The following is a 21,041-nucleotide window of genomic DNA, read 5'->3' as shown; positions in this document are numbered from 1 at the left end:
CGAGGGGAAATCCCTAAGGGTCTAGCGTTGGACTAGCCCATTCTATGAATTCCGACTAGCGTTGGACTAGTGGAAACGTACATTCATCCATTCCATTCATCTACACTACAGAAAGCTAGTAGACATGCCAAACGCTCATAAACACGTAGCACGTAACACTTAACATGCTCGACTAGATGCAAAACCTAATAAAGCAAGTAACACGTAACACATAGGCATGCAACCAAACTAATGAACTTATTACATTCACTAATTAAAACAAAAGGGGAAGGGGAAGATGGACCAAATTGCTCGCCAAAGCCCTATCTATTACAAGCCAAGAGGTGTACACATACCCCATTAAAAGAATAACTTCATGAAAATGAAAGTAAATGACATAAGTAAAAGGAATTAAGAAAAAACTAGGAAAGCAAAGTAGGCATGCAATTCACTTAACACGTTGGGTCACATAGGAGAGAAACAAAAGGGATAAAAGAAATTATACCGCCCCTTTGAATGGTGTCCAAATGAAAGAAAAATGGCTTCAAAACAATAAAAAGGTCAAGGTACCTCAAATAGTAAAGTATAACAAAGTCACCAAATCTCTCCTAATTGCAATTTAAATGAAATCAAATAATGCATAAGTTTCAGGAAAAGGACCCACCAAGGACCCAATTACCAATTAAAGACCCAATTGCAAACCTTAGTCAACCATTCGAATTCAATCGAAACATTTAAGCACTCCAAAGGTCTCAAGAGCCAAGAAAAGGTCAAACAACCAATTTATTTAGGGAAATTAAAAAATAGGCAAACACGAGCTCATTCGGTCATAAAACCCCTAAAGTCATGACTTAAGTGCAATTGACAAAGCATGGTAGTTAATTGAAACAAAACAAGCCATGAAGTTGCACAAATTAAAATTGCCAAGGACCAAATTGATGAAATTATTTAATTGATTGGGTTCTAGTGGAACAAGGAGAGACTTGGGGGGGGCCAAAGTGCAAATTTTTGAAAGTTCCATGCATGCAAATCACGTAGAAGAAGAATTTCTGCAACAAACAATTTCTGCAATGCCAAACCAGCTGCACTTCTTCATAATTTGTGAACTTCCTTAGGCTTTTAGACCAAAACAAATGCAGTTCGCACAAAATAACAAAACACCACTTGATCTACCCACTTTATAATGCAACAAAACAATCAATCAAACAAAAAGAGCCTGCAAAAATGATGAAGCAAATTTTCTGCTGCAACATTCATCCAGAATTTTTCCTTTTTGCAACTTTAAACTCTCAACTGCAGGTTTCATAGAAAACTTCAAACAAAAGCCAGCAAAGACCCTCACTCAATCACCATTTAACAACTAAACACTTTGATTAACACAACACAGCTGAACATGCAACAAAAAAGGCAGAAAAACACCCCCAAAAACTCATGCAACTCGGCTGAAGCTATGCTGCGTTTTCTTTTATTGCAACTTTCAGGGTTTCTGATGCAGTTCAAACGCAAGGAACAACTTAGACAACAAAGGTTTGGACAAGATTATCAAACATTCTTTCCACTTTTTAATCATAAAACTCTTATGTGTAAACACAACAATTCAAGGAAAGAGAGCATGCAAATCTGGAAAATTTTCTCTGCAGCATTCTACAATTTTTCAGCCACGGCATTTCCTCATCATGCAAACCAGATTTTTAAGTCAAATACAAAGCTTTGATTAGATATTTCTCAAACCAACATCTTAACTCTAACTAATCAACAAGCTGCTTAACTCAACTCCAAACAAACAAAAACAATGAAAGAGCTAATGCATTACAGAAAATCTGGACAGACATTCATGTAGAATGCTTTGGCAATCTGAAATCCACTTTCCAACTCAAATATTTTAGATGTTTAAACGCTCAAACTCAACACCCAACCTTCCATTTCCTCCCTTCAAAACACAATTAAACATGCAGCTGAAGTACAAACTCAGAACGCAGCCATGGAAAGATCAGTAAGAGGAAAAAATGCAGCAAAAGTTTCAGCAAACTAGAAAACTTTCGTCAAACCGAAGCATTCTTAGCTTCTGTAATTTTCAGATGAAGACTTTCTGCAATTCGGCACCTTGCCAAACCAGCTCTCAAGCATAATCAAGTCCAAACACAAGGCTTTAAACTAGGCAGCAAGCTATCATCCAAACAAATAGAAAAAAAAAACTGAGCAAAATCCAGTGCAAACACAAATAAAATACGTTCAGCAAGTTGAAAATCTGGAACATATAAAACTGATTTGGCAAGTTGAAATGCATTTTCCAGCAAGTGCTTGGGCATGAATCCGAATTTACCTCGGCTGAATCATTGTGTTAAGTACCCAAAACTAACATGCAAGGCTACTTAATGAAATTACTATCATTTCTAGTTCAGATCAAGTTCGGACAGCTACTATAAACATCCACAAATCCAGAATTTTGTTCAACCATTCTCGGATGATCTTGCATGCAGCAAATTCTTTTGTTTCATCTTTATTTCTTGCTTAGCCGACTGATTATCCTCATGCAAGACTTAATCATCTGATTTTTACTTAGCTAATTACATTTATGAGCTCAGATTGTCACAAATAAACAGATTAAAGACTGCATTTCCTGAACAGGCTCTCGGCACAACCATCTCCGTCAAAATCAGATTTCTTATCCCTTGATTTCATCGTCCAAGTGCTTAACCATCACATGCAAGCTCTTAAACAATCTCATCTATCTCTAATTAGCTAGTCTAGGACCAGAGTTTACCTCGGTTTGAAGCTTAGCTCATGCAACAAGAAACTGCAAATTTTTTCTTTCTCGGCTCACTCTCGGTCGGCACAGGATTGCAGCCTGCCAACTCCCTCTCTTGCTCAAGCTTGCACACGGAATGAAGGAAATGGTAACTCTCGGCCTTTTCACCAGCTCACGGATGGGATGAAGAAGGCTGCGAGTCACTCTCTCTTTTCTTTCTAGTCTACGGTCAGAAGGTGAAGGAAACTCAACTCTCACTCTCTCGATTTTGTGCAGAATGCAGCTCCCTCTACCTCTCTGGTTTTCTCTCTTCGATGGTTCCAAGGCAGAGGGTATTGTTGTGGTTGAGGTGAGCTAGTGGAGAGAATTCGTGGTTTAAGGGTAGTGGAGTGTTTGAAAGGAAATGGTGAGTGGTGACTGAGATGTCATCCGGCAGAATTGGAGATATATATATATATTTTTTTTTTGAAACAAACAAAATTGATAATAATAAAAAGAAATAACCAAAACAAAATAATTAACATTTGATGAAAAATAAACTAGAACAATAGAATGCAATTTCCATTTCTTTTCCATTTCCCATTTTCATCGTTTTTCTCTTTTTTTTTTTCTTCTTTTTTTTCAAAATAACTTAACAAAAATAAACAAAATGCCAAAAGATTGAATTTAGAAGACATAAAACATATTTTGTGGGCAATTTTCTTTTTTTTCTTTTTTCTTTTCTCTCCTCTTTTCTTTTCACTTTCTCATTTTCATTCATTTTCCAAGAGATTCTATGCTAACAACTTAAAAATAAATAAAACTAAAAATCGAATAAAACTAAAATGAAAAAATTAAAAATAAACAGCAAATGAAATTACACCAAAATTTGGTGTCTACAGTTTGCCCCTCTTTGTCTGAGTTTTGAAAAAACTTGAGACAAAGAAGTAGACACCAAATACTTACCTGTGTTATTCGGCTGCAATGGACGCTTCTGAAATGAGGATCGACCTCTTTAACATTTTTTTTTTTTGATTTTTTTTTTTTGATTTTTTTTTGATTTTTTTTTTTTTTTTTTTTTGAAATGGGATTGACCCAAACAGGAAATTAAAACGGGACTGACCCGAGCAGAAATTTAAAATTGGGACTGACTAGAGAAGGAAATTCAAATCATGGGACTGGCCCGAACAAGCTTTAATCGCGGGACTGACCCGAATAAGCTTTGAATTGTGGGACTGACCCGAATAATATTTGAATCATGGGACTGACCCGAATGAGCTTTTGAATCGTGGGACTGACCCGAATGAGCTTTTGATCGAGGGACTGACCCGAAAATGCTTTTGATCGAGGGACTGACCCGAATAGCTTTTGATCGAGGGACTGACCGAATGAGCTTTTGAATCGTGGGACTGACCCGAATGAGCTTTTGAATCGTGGACTGACCCGACTTTTGATCGAGGACTGACCCGAAAATACTTTTTGATCGGGGACTGACCGAAAATGTTTTTGATCGAGGGACTGACCCGAAATGCTTTTGATCGAGGGACTGACCGAATGAGCTTTTGATCGAGGGACTGACCCGAAAATGTTTTTGATCGAGGGACTGACCCGAAAATGCTTTTGATCGAGGGACTGACCCGAAAATGTTTTTGATCGAGGGACTGACCCGAAAATGCTTTTGATCGAGGGACTGACCCGAAAATGCTTTTGATCGAGGGACTGACCCGAAAATGTTTTTGATCATCGGTCAGTGGGATTAAACCCGATCCTGCCGTGACGAAATTTGATTCGATTTTGGTTTTTGATTGATGATTTTTGCTTCTTTTTGACTTTTCTTTTTGACTTTTCAAAATCTTTACAAAAAATTAATTTGCCCCAGTATGATGAATTTTTGCTATTTGAGTCCAGAGTTGATTCTGTATCGCCATGCTGTTGCATTTTTTGATGAAATTTGCTTGCGACATTTTCAATCTGCCTTTGTTCATTAGGACTCTTTCCGACACCGATTTCAGTGCAAGGTGTGATTGTTTTCATCCATGCATGAAATTTCCTGCAAAAGAGAAAAAACAAAGGAATTGCCACCATTATTTGATCCGTTTGTCCTTGAGAATCGTGTAAACATGAGTCTTTGGATGCCTTCGTCAAAGTTGACCGTGGCATCTGACTTGGTTGGATTTGTCATTTCTAAACGTCTCTGATTTTTCCCGACTAACCGAGCGTGCATTTTGCCATATTGTGAAGCTTGCGTAACCGACCTTGCTGAATTTCAACCATTTTCGCAAGATGACTGAACCCAAGTATGCTTTGAATAAACCATGGGGTTATCATTCACCAAAATTCGATGATTAAAAAGTAATTTCACCTATCATGCAGAAATGAATATGTGAAAGAATGCAAATACAAACCATTTGTGCTTAAAGCCTACAAAAATGCCATGAATACAAGCAATTGAGAAAAAATGAGCTTCCTAAGAATGAATTTGCTAAAGAAATATTTTTACAAAACGACACAGTTTTGGCCAACGGATGTCATATTCGAGTCCCTGAATATCTTTGTTCTGCAATTCGACACTGGCAGAAGTATTATGAAGAGAAATTCCAAATGAACCAAGTCATCAACTGTTCTTCCTCGTGCTTGCTCGCTGCAAAATCCTACCTTGGTGCCCTTTCGGGTTTTTACCAAGGTTGCCCCCCCTTTTTTGTTTCGTTTTGTCTTTTCTCTTTTTTCTTTTTTCTTTCTTTTTTTTTTTTTTTTTTTTTGAGGTGCCCTTTCGGGTTTTCACCTAAAGACGCAAATGAAAGAGCTCAACCATGATCGACTCAGGAGTATGAGTTGAAGATTTCTGGCATCAGTAAAATGCACTTCCCTTAGAAGTTTAAGTGAAGGCATTATAGACATCACTTGCCAATTGATTAGCGAAATTCCTAATAGAAATACAGCAAGTGACGAAAGTCAGGACTTTTGGGCTTTTGTAATGAGGTCAGGTGGGGTGTTTTTCAAGAAAAGTTGAGGCTTGAAAGCAGGTTTGATGAAAGGTGTGAAATAACCTGAGATTGCATCATTTTGAAATTATCTCTAATTTTGAACGAAACCGAGGAAATTTGCCCCAGTTTGATTGGATTTTCTCTTTCTTTGCATTTTCATTGCATATTTCTCACTTTTGCATTTTTCGTCAAAACTAAATTTGCCCCAGTGTGGGGTTCCTTCTTTTCCATTTTTTTCTTTTTTTTTCCAAAAATAAATTTGCCCCAGTGTAGGGCTTTCCCTTTCTGATCATCTCTTTTCAAAATGAATTTGCCCCAGTGTGGGGTTTGCAATCCTCAGGGGCTGCCAAACGAAAAAATTATTGTTCTGATAGCTCAAAAGGGACGACTAGGGATGAAATGTTTTGATTGGAAAGGAAGATGGCCTGACTTTTGCCTCGTCTCTTGCATGATTTCCTAGAAGGAATTTGCATAATCAAATAAAGAATTTCTTACACATGTCTGAGTTGATAGGTTGAGAGAATGTCTGTCTATCCATGAATGCCCCGCCAGGTAATACCTTTTGAACACCCAATAAGCTTTGTCAATTTGAAGCAATTTTTGCCTTTGGCTTCATCTTTCGTTAGCAAAATCACTTTAGCACTTTGTTCCCTCCTTCAAAGGATCGGTGGCGGACCTTTTTGTTATGAACACAGGCCATGGGTCTTGGCAACATTTGGCCATGGCACATAGCATTCAACTATTTCTCATCAATCAAAAACAATCATTGATGACGCTGCTTTAACCCATCAGCTTCTAACCTGGCAGGAAAGGGATTTTTCAATGAAGAATTTCTCAATGAAGGGTTTTCTCAATGAAGGCTTTCTCAATGAAGGTTTTCTCTCAAAAGAAGAGGTTTTTCAATGAAGGGCTTCATCAGATTCCAGAACAGTGATATTCAAAGGATCAAATAATTTCATCTTTGGCCATCTAAAAGAATTAAAAAAAAATTCATGACAATGATCAAATAAACAAATAAAACCAATTGTGCATTTCATGAAACTCCAAATCAAAGCGAAAACAAGACAAAACTCAATTTGCAAAAGGCGCTTTCATTAAGCTATTCACACATGCAAGAAAAAGTTTTTGTGAACTTTAGCAAATGACAACCCCTAGATTTATCGAAATTATCTTCGAGGGGGAAGATAGTCAGCCATTCAACTTGTGCAGAGCTCCTTTAGGATTTTCAAATTTCGTCATTGGAGGTGGATGCCTCAAAGGTGTCCTTGTGTTTAGGAAAGGGATTTGTACTTATACTTGGTCCTTGTCCACCCTTTCCCTTTAACACTATTTCCCCAGCCTCGATCATGTCTTGGACTTTGTGCTTAAGTGCCCTGCAATCGGCGGTTGAGTGGCCAGGTACTCCCGAATGATAGGCACAAATAACATGTGGATTGTACCCAGCAGGCATGCCATGAAGGTAAGTTGGAGGGGGAATCACGCCTATTTTGTTGGCAACCTTCAATTGCTCATACAATTGGTTTAAAGGCCTGCCTAGGTTGGCGAAGGTTCGGGTACGGCTTTGATTGTAGGTTTCAGTGGGTCGGGGATAGTTGTAGATGGGTCTATTTGGTGGGGGAAATCTTTGGTGGTAAGGAGGTCGAGGACGAGTTTGTTGAAAGTTTGGTTGAGATATTTGGGAAGGGGTTGTAGGCGGGTTGGCATAATTTGGGCGAGGTCGAGGATGAGTGATATTGGTGTGGTAAACAGGATGAGGATTTGAGTAGTAGGGGTAAGGGTTTGAGTAGGTAGGGTATTGTCGAGGTCTGGATCTTGGGACAGGGTTTTGATTCCAGGTGAAGGCAGTTTCCCCCTCTTTCTTTTTAAATTGCGGGTTCTTCTCACTAGTCCCCTGTTCTTGCAAAGCATCCAACTGGGATTTGAGGGCAGAGACATTAACAATCTTCCCAGCTTTCACGAAGTCATCGTACTCCTCAAGTTTATTGACAATGGCGGCGAACGAGCATCCAGTCATGCGGAAAATTTCTTCAAAATACGGGGAATCATGTGCTTTAATGAAAGTGCGTATGATTTCGTCCTCAGTCATCGGTGGCTCGACTTTGGCAGCTATTTTCCTCCACCTCTTGGCATAAGTCTTGTGATCCTCGGAGGGTTTTCTTTTTGTTCCTTCCAACGTGGTTCGTGTCGGAGCCAGCTCGCAGTTATACTCGTATTGCTTTACAAAAGCATTGGACAAGTCAATCCAGGTTTTTACTTCTTCGGGCTTCAAATTTGAGTACCAATCGAGGGCATCCCCCTCCAGACTTTCCGGGAACAACCTTAGAGGCAGGTTCTCGTCGTCTACAGGCTTTCCCAACTTGTTAGCAAATAGTCGGAGGTGTGTCTTGGGATTACCCGTCCCATCATACTTGTTAAATTTAGGGGTTTTGAACCCTTCAGGCAATTTCACATTGGGAAAAAGGCAAAGCTCATCGTAATCCAGGACTCCTTGCTTGTTCAACCCTGACTCTTCCTCATAAACTCATCAAAATGATCAAGGCGTTTGAGCAGCTTTATATCAACGGGAGCAAAAGATTCCCTCATTTCTGCCTTGGTTTGAACAGTATGATCTGGCAAGAAAGGCTCGGCAGCAGTGTGATAAAAGGTATGTGGCTCAGGTGGTATATTTGAAGTGATTTGGGGTGGTGAACCTCGCGTGTGAGTAAGAAAAAATGAAGGATGAGGAGGGTAAGTGTATGGCAAATTTGTGGTGGGATAGGTGAAAGTTTCTTCGGGTGCAATAGGAAATGATGGAGTAACAGTGGTATGGGCCGAAGGTAGGACAAACGGCTCTTGCTCAGGCTGTCTGGCGGGTACAGGTTCGGGTTGAACTCCGCTGCTAATTAGCTCATCATTCAACTTCCTTTGGGCGGCCATCTCAGACGCCATCTCTCCAAACTTGGTAAGTAATTCAGTCAACTGAACCCCAGGACTTGTAGCTTCCGGCTGGGTAGTTGCAACAGTCTTATCAGTCGACTCTGGCTGAGCATTCATGTCTACACGATTCCTTTGGGCTTTACTTCGGGATCGCGTTATGATGGGGGTTCGACGAGAAGTTATGTTTAAATATTACCTGAGAATTTTTGAAAGATTGCCTTTAGATTTAACCTTCGCTTAATTATTCCAATAAAAATAAAAAAAAAGAAAAGAAAAAGACAAGAGTTAGTAAATATCTAAAAAAAAAAATCGGATGCATGTCCTACGAGGGAGCCTTTTTTGTGCCAAGGGTAGGCCTAGCATGAAAATGCAACCCTCGAGGGTAGGCACTATACCATACCTGAGGAATCCGATCAACTCATTGAGTGAAAATAATCTTGGAAAATTTGGTCAATTGGAGTGACGAGAGACACTTGTCAAAACGAGGACCTCGTCCGAAGGGATTGATCACTTTTGATCGATACAAGAATTTGCAAAAACGCACAGGTTTGACTTTGACGAACTTCCTATAGAAGAGATTGGAATTCGTTGACAAATTTCTCAGTGAAGCACGGGTCAAAACTTCAACTGATCAAATGCAAAGGATGGTTTTCTCAAAATCGACTAAGTTTCCATATTTGAATTTCGACATTGAAACCTTGATTGGTCAAATGAAATTGACCATTTATTTAAAATCGACCGGATTACCCTAAAAAGGGAAACGGGTCAAATGAATTGAGTGAAATTTAAAAACTTACTCAAAATTGACCGGATTATCCTAAAAAAAGGAACTTGGTCAAATGAATTGAATGAAATCGAGAATTTATTCAAAATTGACCGGATTATCCTAAAAAAAGGAACTTGGTCAAATGAATTGAATGAAATCGAGAATTTATTCAAAATTGACCGGATCGCCCTAAAAGGGTAAACTGGTCAAATGAATCGAATGAAATCGAGAATTTATTCAAAATTGACCGGATCGCCCTAAAAGGGTAAACTGGTCAAATGAATCGGACGAAATTAATGATTTACTCGAAATCAATAAGATCGCCCTAAGAATGGAAAAATTGGTGATTTATTCAGAAAATTGACTAGATTGCCGTAAAAATGGGTGAAATGGCCAAATGAAATGAAATGAAATGAAGATTTATTCAAAAATCGACCAGATGACCCTAAAAAGGGTAAATTGGTCAAATGAAATTGATTTATTCAAAAGTAGACCGAATGACCCTAAAAAGGGTAAATTGGTAAAATGATGGTTCATTCAAAATTAATTGACAAAACGGATCGACTGAATCGTTCGGCCATTGGTGGTTTCAAAAAAATAGTCTATGAGCCTTCTAAAATCACGATTTGGCCTCAATTTATTAATTGTCTCAACGATAAAGGAATTATTTGTGAATTTCTTCCAATTAACGTCCTTTACGCAAGGGAATTTTACCAATTTTGATAAAAAATGGCCAAAAAGTGATTCCTAGACGCTCATATCCTAATGTGCAAAAGTTGCTTTATTCTCTTCAAAAGGATCGGATCCTTACCTTACCTTGTGCACTACCCCTTTGGATGGTACGAGAAAGGTAAACGTGCAGGTCTCATTGGATTATATATCCGAGACATGGGGTGGTTTATTTCTAAAATGGGATTCCCTACGTGGCATTCCCTTCTAAGGTAGATGCATGATGCCATTCTTATCAAAGCAAGGAAAAATGCAATTTGAAATGAGACGTGACCTAAGGAGGCCTTTGTTTGCCAGGGTAGGCCTAAAATGGTATATACTATAATTGTTAAACATGTAATAGCTATCTATAACGGTAGGCTCTAAAAGAAGGTCACGCCAGACCCCTTATTTCCTAATGTTTGTGAATGCAAAGGCGAGAGACAAAGAAAGTTAGTTTAACACATAACACGTTGGACAGTTAAATGATATAAAAAGCAGGAAAAATAAATAAGGAGAAGGGTGGGATCCCTCCCCTCGTGAGTGGTGTCCCTAATAGGGTAAGGCAGACTCTACCTTAGGTGAACTACATGAATGCATGAGGTTGGGGTTCACTAATGCATCTAACTCGATAAGCTCAGGTCCCCAAGCCTTCAGACTCGTGGCCAAGGGTCATCACTCCCAAGGCCCTTTGTCGGTGGCTCGAGCGATTCCCCAAACACCGCTACGCACACGTCGTGTTACGGCTGCATGTTTGAGTGAATCTATAAAAATCCTCAACCTTCGACTAAAAACTAAAGGTTAGTAACCCAAAGTTTAAAGCGGAAGATTGAGTGACCCATTGGATCGTGCTACGCACACGTCGTGACACGATCACACGTCCAAGTGGGTCTCCTAATCCTAAAAGGGTGGAGTGGCGTGACAAGCCACTAAAAGAAAAATAAAGGGGGATGAATAGTAAAGCGTATGCGCGTATGATAGTGCACGTTTTGGAGGGGAGGGATCGAGAACCAATGCGAGGCTCTAGGGTATATCCCCCACCCAAATGCAATGCAAAGCGCGAGATAAAACAAGTACAACATACATCCAATCAACCAATCATACATACGCAAGTGAGGGAATAGTTTGATACGCGCGCGAGGCAAAAGGCCCTAAAATGGAAAATGCAACCCTAATACCCAAATGCTATACATAAAAAGGGTAGAAAAAGGAAAAGAATAGCTAAATCGAATGCTTGGACCCACTTAGGAAGTCCCCAGTGGAGTCGCCAACTGTCGCGCCCCACTTTTTGGAAAAAATAAAATAATTTGTTTTTGTTGAATTTTATTGATTTGGGAAAAATGAATTTTGTTGATAAAAACAAAAATGGGTCTAAATGGGACTTTTGAAAATGCGACGATTTGACCCAAGAAAAATAGTTCAAAAAGGGTTTTTTATATGAAAAATGGAGTCGCCACTTGGTATAGAGTTATGGTGTACCAAGTCACCCAAAAATGAATTTTTTAAAGAAAAAAGTAAGAAAACCCTTTTTAAACGACTCCTAGTCCACGTAAAACAAAGAAAAAGGTTCGGGAGTCACATTTGACGAAGGGGAAGGCAAGGATAAAAATCCAAGGCACCCCTTCGACCTAGTCAAGGCTAGTTGCGCGATTTAACCCTTATTTTCCTATATTTTCTACCCAAAGTATGTATTGCAAATTGGATTTGACTAATGAATGAGAAATGCAATCCTAAATCTAAGAAATGTTTCTTATGAGGCTTTTGGTCCCATTCACACGAGTCGTGACGGCCAATAAGGAAAGTCCTCATAGAAAATCATGAATGATGCAAATGAGGACTCAAATGAGAGTGTAAGTGTGCAAAGTGTAGAAAAAAGTGCATGTGTGCAATTTGAAAGTGTTTGTGTGCAAATGAATAAAAATATAAATGCTCGTGTGCAAGTGAATGAAAATAGTAAATATATAAGTAAATAAGGTGCAATGTGTGAAGTGAAAAGTAAAGAAAGTGAATAAGTGTGTGAATATGACATGTGGATTTAAAATATATAATTAGTGAGGAAAATAGTGAGAAAATGATATGAAAATGCATGAACTTAGAGGAATGCATCAGGTCGGGTACGGGAATGACCTCTAGTTTTTGTGATTTTAATTTTCCCTTTGATTAGAAGGAAAAACTAGCGTGCTAAGGCTATTTTGAAGCCACACTCGCTCGTTTCCCTTACCCAAGGGGGTTTCTCAGGCAAATGGACCCTATAACTAGCATGAAATGCAAAGGCCTAAAATGAAGGGAAAGGGAATCGGGGGCATGCAAAAAATGACAAAACTAAAAAGAATGCATGACATGTAATGAACATACAAACATGTACTAACGAGGGGAAATCCCTAAGGGTCTAGCGTTGGACTAGCCCATTCTATGAATTCCGACTAGCGTTGGACTAGTGGAAACGTACATTCATCCATTCCATTCATCTACACTACAGAAAGCTAGTAGACATGCCAAACGCTCATAAACACGTAGCACGTAACACTTAACATGCTCGACTAGATGCAAAACCTAATAAAGCAAGTAACACGTAACACATAGGCATGCAACCAAACTAATGAACTTATTACATTCACTAATTAAAACAAAAGGGGAAGGGGAAGATGGACCAAATTGCTCGCCAAAGCCCTATCTATTACAAGCCAAGAGGTGTACACATACCCCATTAAAAGAATAACTTCATGAAAATGAAAGTAAATGACATAAGTAAAAGGAATTAAGAAAAAACTAGGAAAGCAAAGTAGGCATGCAATTCACTTAACACGTTGGGTCACATAGGAGAGAAACAAAAGGGATAAAAGAAATTATACCGCCCCTTTGAATGGTGTCCAAATGAAAGAAAAATGGCTTCAAAACAATAAAAAGGTCAAGGTACCTCAAATAGTAAAGTATAACAAAGTCACCAAATCTCTCCTAATTGCAATTTAAATGAAATCAAATAATGCATAAGTTTCAGGAAAAGGACCCACCAAGGACCCAATTACCAATTAAAGACCCAATTGCAAACCTTAGTCAACCATTCGAATTCAATCGAAACATTTAAGCACTCCAAAGGTCTCAAGAGCCAAGAAAAGGTCAAACAACCAATTTATTTAGGGAAATTAAAAAATAGGCAAACACGAGCTCATTCGGTCATAAAACCCCTAAAGTCATGACTTAAGTGCAATTGACAAAGCATGGTAGTTAATTGAAACAAAACAAGCCATGAAGTTGCACAAATTAAAATTGCCAAGGACCAAATTGATGAAATTATTTAATTGATTGGGTTCTAGTGGAACAAGGAGAGACTTGGGGGGGGCCAAAGTGCAAATTTTTGAAAGTTCCATGCATGCAAATCACGTAGAAGAAGAATTTCTGCAACAAACAATTTCTGCAATGCCAAACCAGCTGCACTTCTTCATAATTTGTGAACTTCCTTAGGCTTTTAGACCAAAACAAATGCAGTTCGCACAAAATAACAAAACACCACTTGATCTACCCACTTTATAATGCAACAAAACAATCAATCAAACAAAAAGAGCCTGCAAAAATGATGAAGCAAATTTTCTGCTGCAACATTCATCCAGAATTTTTCCTTTTTGCAACTTTAAACTCTCAACTGCAGGTTTCATAGAAAACTTCAAACAAAAGCCAGCAAAGACCCTCACTCAATCACCATTTAACAACTAAACACTTTGATTAACACAACACAGCTGAACATGCAACAAAAAAGGCAGAAAAACACCCCCAAAAACTCATGCAACTCGGCTGAAGCTATGCTGCGTTTTCTTTTATTGCAACTTTCAGGGTTTCTGATGCAGTTCAAACGCAAGGAACAACTTAGACAACAAAGGTTTGGACAAGATTATCAAACATTCTTTCCACTTTTTAATCATAAAACTCTTATGTGTAAACACAACAATTCAAGGAAAGAGAGCATGCAAATCTGGAAAATTTTCTCTGCAGCATTCTACAATTTTTCAGCCACGGCATTTCCTCATCATGCAAACCAGATTTTTAAGTCAAATACAAAGCTTTGATTAGATATTTCTCAAACCAACATCTTAACTCTAACTAATCAACAAGCTGCTTAACTCAACTCCAAACAAACAAAAACAATGAAAGAGCTAATGCATTACAGAAAATCTGGACAGACATTCATGTAGAATGCTTTGGCAATCTGAAATCCACTTTCCAACTCAAATATTTTAGATGTTTAAACGCTCAAACTCAACACCCAACCTTCCATTTCCTCCCTTCAAAACACAATTAAACATGCAGCTGAAGTACAAACTCAGAACGCAGCCATGGAAAGATCAGTAAGAGGAAAAAATGCAGCAAAAGTTTCAGCAAACTAGAAAACTTTCGTCAAACCGAAGCATTCTTAGCTTCTGTAATTTTCAGATGAAGACTTTCTGCAATTCGGCACCTTGCCAAACCAGCTCTCAAGCATAATCAAGTCCAAACACAAGGCTTTAAACTAGGCAGCAAGCTATCATCCAAACAAATAGAAAAAAAAAACTGAGCAAAATCCAGTGCAAACACAAATAAAATACGTTCAGCAAGTTGAAAATCTGGAACATATAAAACTGATTTGGCAAGTTGAAATGCATTTTCCAGCAAGTGCTTGGGCATGAATCCGAATTTACCTCGGCTGAATCATTGTGTTAAGTACCCAAAACTAACATGCAAGGCTACTTAATGAAATTACTATCATTTCTAGTTCAGATCAAGTTCGGACAGCTACTATAAACATCCACAAATCCAGAATTTTGTTCAACCATTCTCGGATGATCTTGCATGCAGCAAATTCTTTTGTTTCATCTTTATTTCTTGCTTAGCCGACTGATTATCCTCATGCAAGACTTAATCATCTGATTTTTACTTAGCTAATTACATTTATGAGCTCAGATTGTCACAAATAAACAGATTAAAGACTGCATTTCCTGAACAGGCTCTCGGCACAACCATCTCCGTCAAAATCAGATTTCTTATCCCTTGATTTCATCGTCCAAGTGCTTAACCATCACATGCAAGCTCTTAAACAATCTCATCTATCTCTAATTAGCTAGTCTAGGACCAGAGTTTACCTCGGTTTGAAGCTTAGCTCATGCAACAAGAAACTGCAAATTTTTTCTTTCTCGGCTCACTCTCGGTCGGCACAGGATTGCAGCCTGCCAACTCCCTCTCTTGCTCAAGCTTGCACACGGAATGAAGGAAATGGTAACTCTCGGCCTTTTCACCAGCTCACGGATGGGATGAAGAAGGCTGCGAGTCACTCTCTCTTTTCTTTCTAGTCTACGGTCAGAAGGTGAAGGAAACTCAACTCTCACTCTCTCGATTTTGTGCAGAATGCAGCTCCCTCTACCTCTCTGGTTTTCTCTCTTCGATGGTTCCAAGGCAGAGGGTATTGTTGTGGTTGAGGTGAGCTAGTGGAGAGAATTCGTGGTTTAAGGGTAGTGGAGTGTTTGAAAGGAAATGGTGAGTGGTGACTGAGATGTCATCCGGCAGAATTGGAGATATATATATATATTTTTTTTTTGAAACAAACAAAATTGATAATAATAAAAAGAAATAACCAAAACAAAATAATTAACATTTGATGAAAAATAAACTAGAACAATAGAATGCAATTTCCATTTCTTTTCCATTTCCCATTTTCATCGTTTTTCTCTTTTTTTTTTTCTTCTTTTTTTTCAAAATAACTTAACAAAAATAAACAAAATGCCAAAAGATTGAATTTAGAAGACATAAAACATATTTTGTGGGCAATTTTCTTTTTTTCTTTTTTTCTTTTCTCTCCTCTTTTCTTTTCACTTTCTCATTTTCATTCATTTTCCAAGAGATTCTATGCTAACAACTTAAAAATAAAAATAAAACTAAAAATCGAATAAAACTAAAATGAAAAAATTAAAAATAAACAGCAAATGAAATTACACCAAAATTTGGTGTCTACAACGTCGATTAAACACTTATACATATATTTACATCGGAGTCTTGAACCAATGAACCAAAATACAAGCCAGAGTATTCACGCTACACAAAATACAATTAGGGTTTCAGTTACAAAGGAGCATAAACAGGAGAAGTCCTACAACTAGCTCAACTCTTTTCTTCCAAAAATCTTGGTTTCAAAACATGGAACCCTGTAAGGAAAACAAAGGTAACAGAAAGGGGTGAGCTTGCGCTCAATGAGGTACCAGACATATAGCAGTAAAATCATGGCATTTCACGTTTAACAAATCAGGTACACATGGCAGATGTAAAATAAAGTAGTTAGACACAATGATTCAAATAGGAAGGATATAGGTGGCTCTCAGGAGCCAAATTCCCATTTGCTTCACCGAAGCTTGATCGAAATAATAGTTGACACTCCGTCAACGCTAAAGGAGTAACCGATACCGTAGACTCCACTTTCTCCGATTCCTTCCACCTCACATACCCCTACCGGGCCCGAACTCCAATCAGTTCAGAAATGGTAATACTCGAGTATACCGGAATCAAGGGTCTCAATACCCAAAGATCCCAAAACAGACTATCGTGGTTCGTTATCTAATCGACTAGGTCCCTTGCCGGCTCGACTCGAGTAACTAGCCACGGGTATTGAGCTCAGAGGTCACAGAAAGGTCGTTGGATATCAGCCTCCAAACGACGTCCGAACAGATACAGATACAGATAACAGATTCAAATTTTGCACAGTAAATTGGCATATGACCAGACAAGAGAACGAGTGTGATAAAGTACACCCTCGTCTCAAACAGAATAAACAGATAGTACATTCGGTCATATCACAGATTGCATATACAGACCCCAAGTTAATCAACAAATAAGGGGAGTGGTACACTCACCGGTTCAAGTACGGATACTTCAAAAGTTTTCACTTCAAACTGGCTTTAATCGCCAAGAAACCCTAAAAGAACCAAAGTAAAACAATTGAGGGTTTCACATCCAAAATCGAGTAAACAGCATACACAAGTGAGGCTCGACTACTAGTCGTATGCCTCGCCAAATAATTACTAATACAAGGGTGCAAAACATGATTTTGAAAACAAAAGTAACGAGAGGACCTAGGGTTTGAACGACCCAAAAAGCCCTTCATTTCTTTCGAAAGGCAACTCAAACCTAAAGAGACTAAACGGCCTAGAAAAATTGGACAGCATTTCTCCTGAATTTGCTTACTTTTCCAGCCATCATGGCTTCATTATTTTCCTCAATCAAGCCCAAAGTCACACGCAATATAAATTCATCACAACAGACGTTCAATAGGCTCAAAGTCATTCAAGTACAAAATTTAGCTAGGAAAATGTCCGGAAATGAAAGTTAAGCCCTAAAATCCAAAACAGTTTTGACGTCATTTAGCGTATTGGACACAACCGGTGCTACGATTATCGGATTGAGGTACAATATACACCTTTTCGAAGCTAACAGAAAGGGATACAATGTTATAGAAGGTCACTCAGTCCCGTTTGCAGTGAAACTAGGTCAAAAGTTCAATGTACCAAACCAGAACCGTATAAACAGGTTAACAAACCGCATTCTGGTTAAATAACCATAATTCAGGCTACCAAAGTCAAATTCACTTGATTCCAAATCCATCTGAAAGCTAAGATACTAGGATATATTTCTTAAGAAGACATAAACAACCAAATCAGTAGTATTCCTGGTCAAAACAACTAATTACAGAAGCTGATTAGCATGTTCGGGTAGAAACAGGACAGCAGGGGTAATTCGGTCTTTTCACAGGTTACTTTGCTCTGATTGAGCTGAAATTTTGTAGGTATCTATAAAATATCATTCCCTACAACTTTCATGTTTTAATCCAAGGCTAATTAGGCCTCTAACTATGAGTAACAGTACCAGGCAGAATGGGTTGAATTGAAACCCTAATTTCCAGAATTTCCTTTCAATGCGGAAATTTTCCGCGATTAACCACAACTTACACCCTCTAGCTTCATTCTAGATCATTTCCAACCATCATACATGGCCACACAATAGTAATCATAGTAAAACAGAAAAATTCAAGAATAAATATAAAAGTCACCAATCTCAACTAAAATCAAGAAATTTTTCACCAAATCACATCTTTAGCCACCATAAGTCATTAATTTGACATTATCAATACCAAGGAAAGAATTCCCTAGCTACTCACCTTGCAACCTCTTCAAAGGAAGCTACTTAGCACCAATTTCTTCCAAATCACTTCACCAAGAACCTTAATCCTACCTAGAGAAGAGTTTTTATGCAGTGATTTGAAGTTTTATCGGTTGGATTTGAAGATTGCAGCAAGTTATGGAAGGAAAATGTTGAAGGTTTTTCTCTCTTTTCTCTCCAAGAAATTCGGCCAAGAGAAGGATGAAAGTGATGAATTTTTGGTCAATTTTAGTTAATTGGTAAAGGTAAGTAAAATGGTCAAAGTCAAGAGTAAACCACAAGGTGACACTTGTCACCCTTATTTAATGCAACTCTATCCTTTTGTCTCTCCAATGATAATCCATCTAGGTAACTTCTAATAATCTCTTCACACCTGATAAATTAAACCCGGTATACACAACTTAACCTAATTGACCGAATTTTATCAAACTTACTGCACTAACGGGTCCCACGCCCGGTATCCACTTCTAAAATCTCATAAGCTAACTTATACTCGGAAAAATGATTTCAAAACCATCTTTACTCATAAAATTTATTTTCACAATTTTTTGAATAAATAAAATGTGGAAAAGCGTGCAATTAATAGAAAATAAAACCGAGCAATTAAGAAAATTACGGGTTCTCACAGGGTCCCACGTTCAATATACACTGCTAATGTCACATGAACTAACTTATAGCGTAAAATGTCTTGGAACTTAATTCCCTTATAATAATAGCTAGAAAATTAATATAATAAAGGAAAGTATAGAAAATGTCTGTATGGAATTAAAATAAGGGCTAGAAATTAAGAAAAATATCGAGTTCTCACCGTTTTTCCTTAACTCGCACGTACTAGGGTTTTCACTTACAATTCACTAGCTTATTATTTTTACTTCTAATCACACACTTTTTCTTATCTAAAATTCACTCTTAACCACCACAATTGATACATACATCTTACCAATTAATCACACTACAAAAAAAAACAACGTAAGAACCCTAGTTTATCTTAACGATGAAAGTAAATGGAAAACCTTTGGTTCTATGATTAATTGTAACTATTAAGGAAGTGAATGAGTAGTAAATATATTATAAAGTCATTTACTCAAATCATTTAATCAAAATAAGAGGAAATTTAAAAAAAATATGTGCGAATTTTCCAGTTGTCACACTCTCTCCTCCTTAAAAGAATTTCGACCTCGAAATTCATACATGTATTCATAAATAACTCAGGGTATTTCCTTGCAGGTCCATTTCTAGTTCCCAAGTCTTATCATAACCAAAATTTAGCCAAATAATAGAAACCACGACTCATACCTTCTACTACTTCCGTTGGTTCAGGTGCTGCCTGTTGGTCCAAGGCGTACACTCTAGTTGGCACTCTTGGCCTAGTCCCTCCTACATTGGCTTGTTCAAGGTTTAGATGTGACCTGCGCAGGCAAGTTGCAAACTAGTGCTCAGCACTACCACACCATAAACATTTTCGTGCCTTTTGCCAACAATTATCCTCAGTATGATTGGTTTTCCCACAGTACTCACAAGATACTCGAGGGGCTGAGGTCTGACCTCCTTGCGAGGCACCTCTCACTTGCCCCCTCCCACCTGGGGCTCCTCTTGGAGTAATTTCCTTAGGTGTTCCCAAAATTTCTCACCCCATCTCCTCGACCCATCATAGAGGGTGGCATATTTAGATCACCTTGTCGCTACCCTTGACTTCCATCAGGCATACCTCTCCTTTTTGCATGAAAAGCCCTCACTTGTGCCCTAACAATTTCTATTCTCTAGCTTTCTCCAAAACCTCCGTAAAAGTATTAATTTGTGCCGCCGCTAAGGCCTCCTATATTTCTACATTTAGTCCCTGGACAAACCTCCTTACCCTCCTTTGCTCCGTAGATATCAATTCGGGAGCAAACTTAGATAGTTTCGTGAACTAAGTCTCATACTCAGATACACTTAGAGTTCCCTGACGGAGTTTAATAAACTCATCCTCCCTCTTCTCCTGAACTATCGGTGGCAGATATTTCTCGTTAAACTCCTGCATGAAATTTAACCAGGTCCAGGCAGTTCCCTCTCTCTCCCATTTAGCCCGAATCATGTTCCACCAGGCCCTAGCTGGTCCTTCAAACTGAAATACAGCTAAATGCACCTGCCTATTCTCCGTATAGTTTAAGGCAGCGAAAATATTGATCATCGACTCTAATCACCTCTCAGCTGCCTCAGGGTCCGGCCCTCCCAGGAATTTAGGAGGGGAAAACTTTTGGAATCTCTCTAGAGCCCTATCTTGCCCTATGTCAAGATCCCTAGGTTGATTAATAGGGGCTTGACCCTGCCACTCTACCAGTCGAGTAAGGATATTTGTCATCTGTTGAATCACCGTTGCCACCTGATCCCCCCTTCCGCTCGGGGCCCAGGTTGCGGCTCAACTGTTTCACCTCTTTCCTCTCTCGGTTCCCGTACTGGTTCTTGTGCCTGTCTAGCCCCACAGCCACGGCTAGAACCACGTCCTCGGGTAGTTCCATGTCCTTAATTTCGCCTACCCTCCATACCTCTTTTAAACAATGGCCTATGTAAGTATAAGCAAAATAAAATAGCTATAAAGTTCGATAAAAGCATTTTCAAATCATAAAACGAAAAATAATAGAACACATTGAAAATAACATGAAAAATGTCCCTAGGTATTGCTCAAGCACTATATTTAATCAAAACTTGAAGAAATACAACCAAGTACGTACACGTGAATAATAAGTATCCCACATCTCACTAATATCTTCAATATATCCCAAGTTCAGACTTTTCGCAACCCTCATTG

General features: G+C 38.5%; 1 protein-coding gene across 1 annotated transcript; it reads right to left on the bottom strand.

Moving 5' to 3' along the window:
- Positions 1–20,162: 20,162 nt before the first annotated feature.
- LOC113755073 lies at positions 20,163–20,751 on the bottom strand. Its single transcript, XM_027299144.1, has 2 exons — positions 20,558–20,751; positions 20,163–20,382 (listed from the first exon to the last, which is right to left on the bottom strand). Exons 1-2 carry the CDS (start codon positions 20,749–20,751, stop codon positions 20,163–20,165), a joined length of 414 nt encoding a protein of 137 aa, XP_027154945.1.
- Positions 20,752–21,041: the final 290 nt, after the last annotated feature.

The sequence above is a fragment of the Coffea eugenioides genome, unplaced genomic scaffold (assembly GCF_003713205.1).
Source record: "Coffea eugenioides isolate CCC68of unplaced genomic scaffold, Ceug_1.0 ScVebR1_1177;HRSCAF=1988, whole genome shotgun sequence".
Taxonomy (NCBI): Eukaryota; Viridiplantae; Streptophyta; class Magnoliopsida; order Gentianales; family Rubiaceae; genus Coffea; species Coffea eugenioides.
This window is presented reverse-complemented; position numbering and strand designations above follow the sequence as displayed.

Excerpts from the sequence above, each read along its gene's own strand:
- LOC113755073 (XM_027299144.1), bottom strand. The coding sequence starts at position 20,751 with ATGGAACTACCCGAGGACGTGGTTCTAGCCGTGGCTGTGGGGCTAGAC. Across the intron at positions 20,383-20,557 it reads TCGACTGGTAGAGTGGCAGG|GCAGGTGCATTTAGCTGTAT; the intron begins GTCAAGCCCCTA and ends TACGGAGAATAG.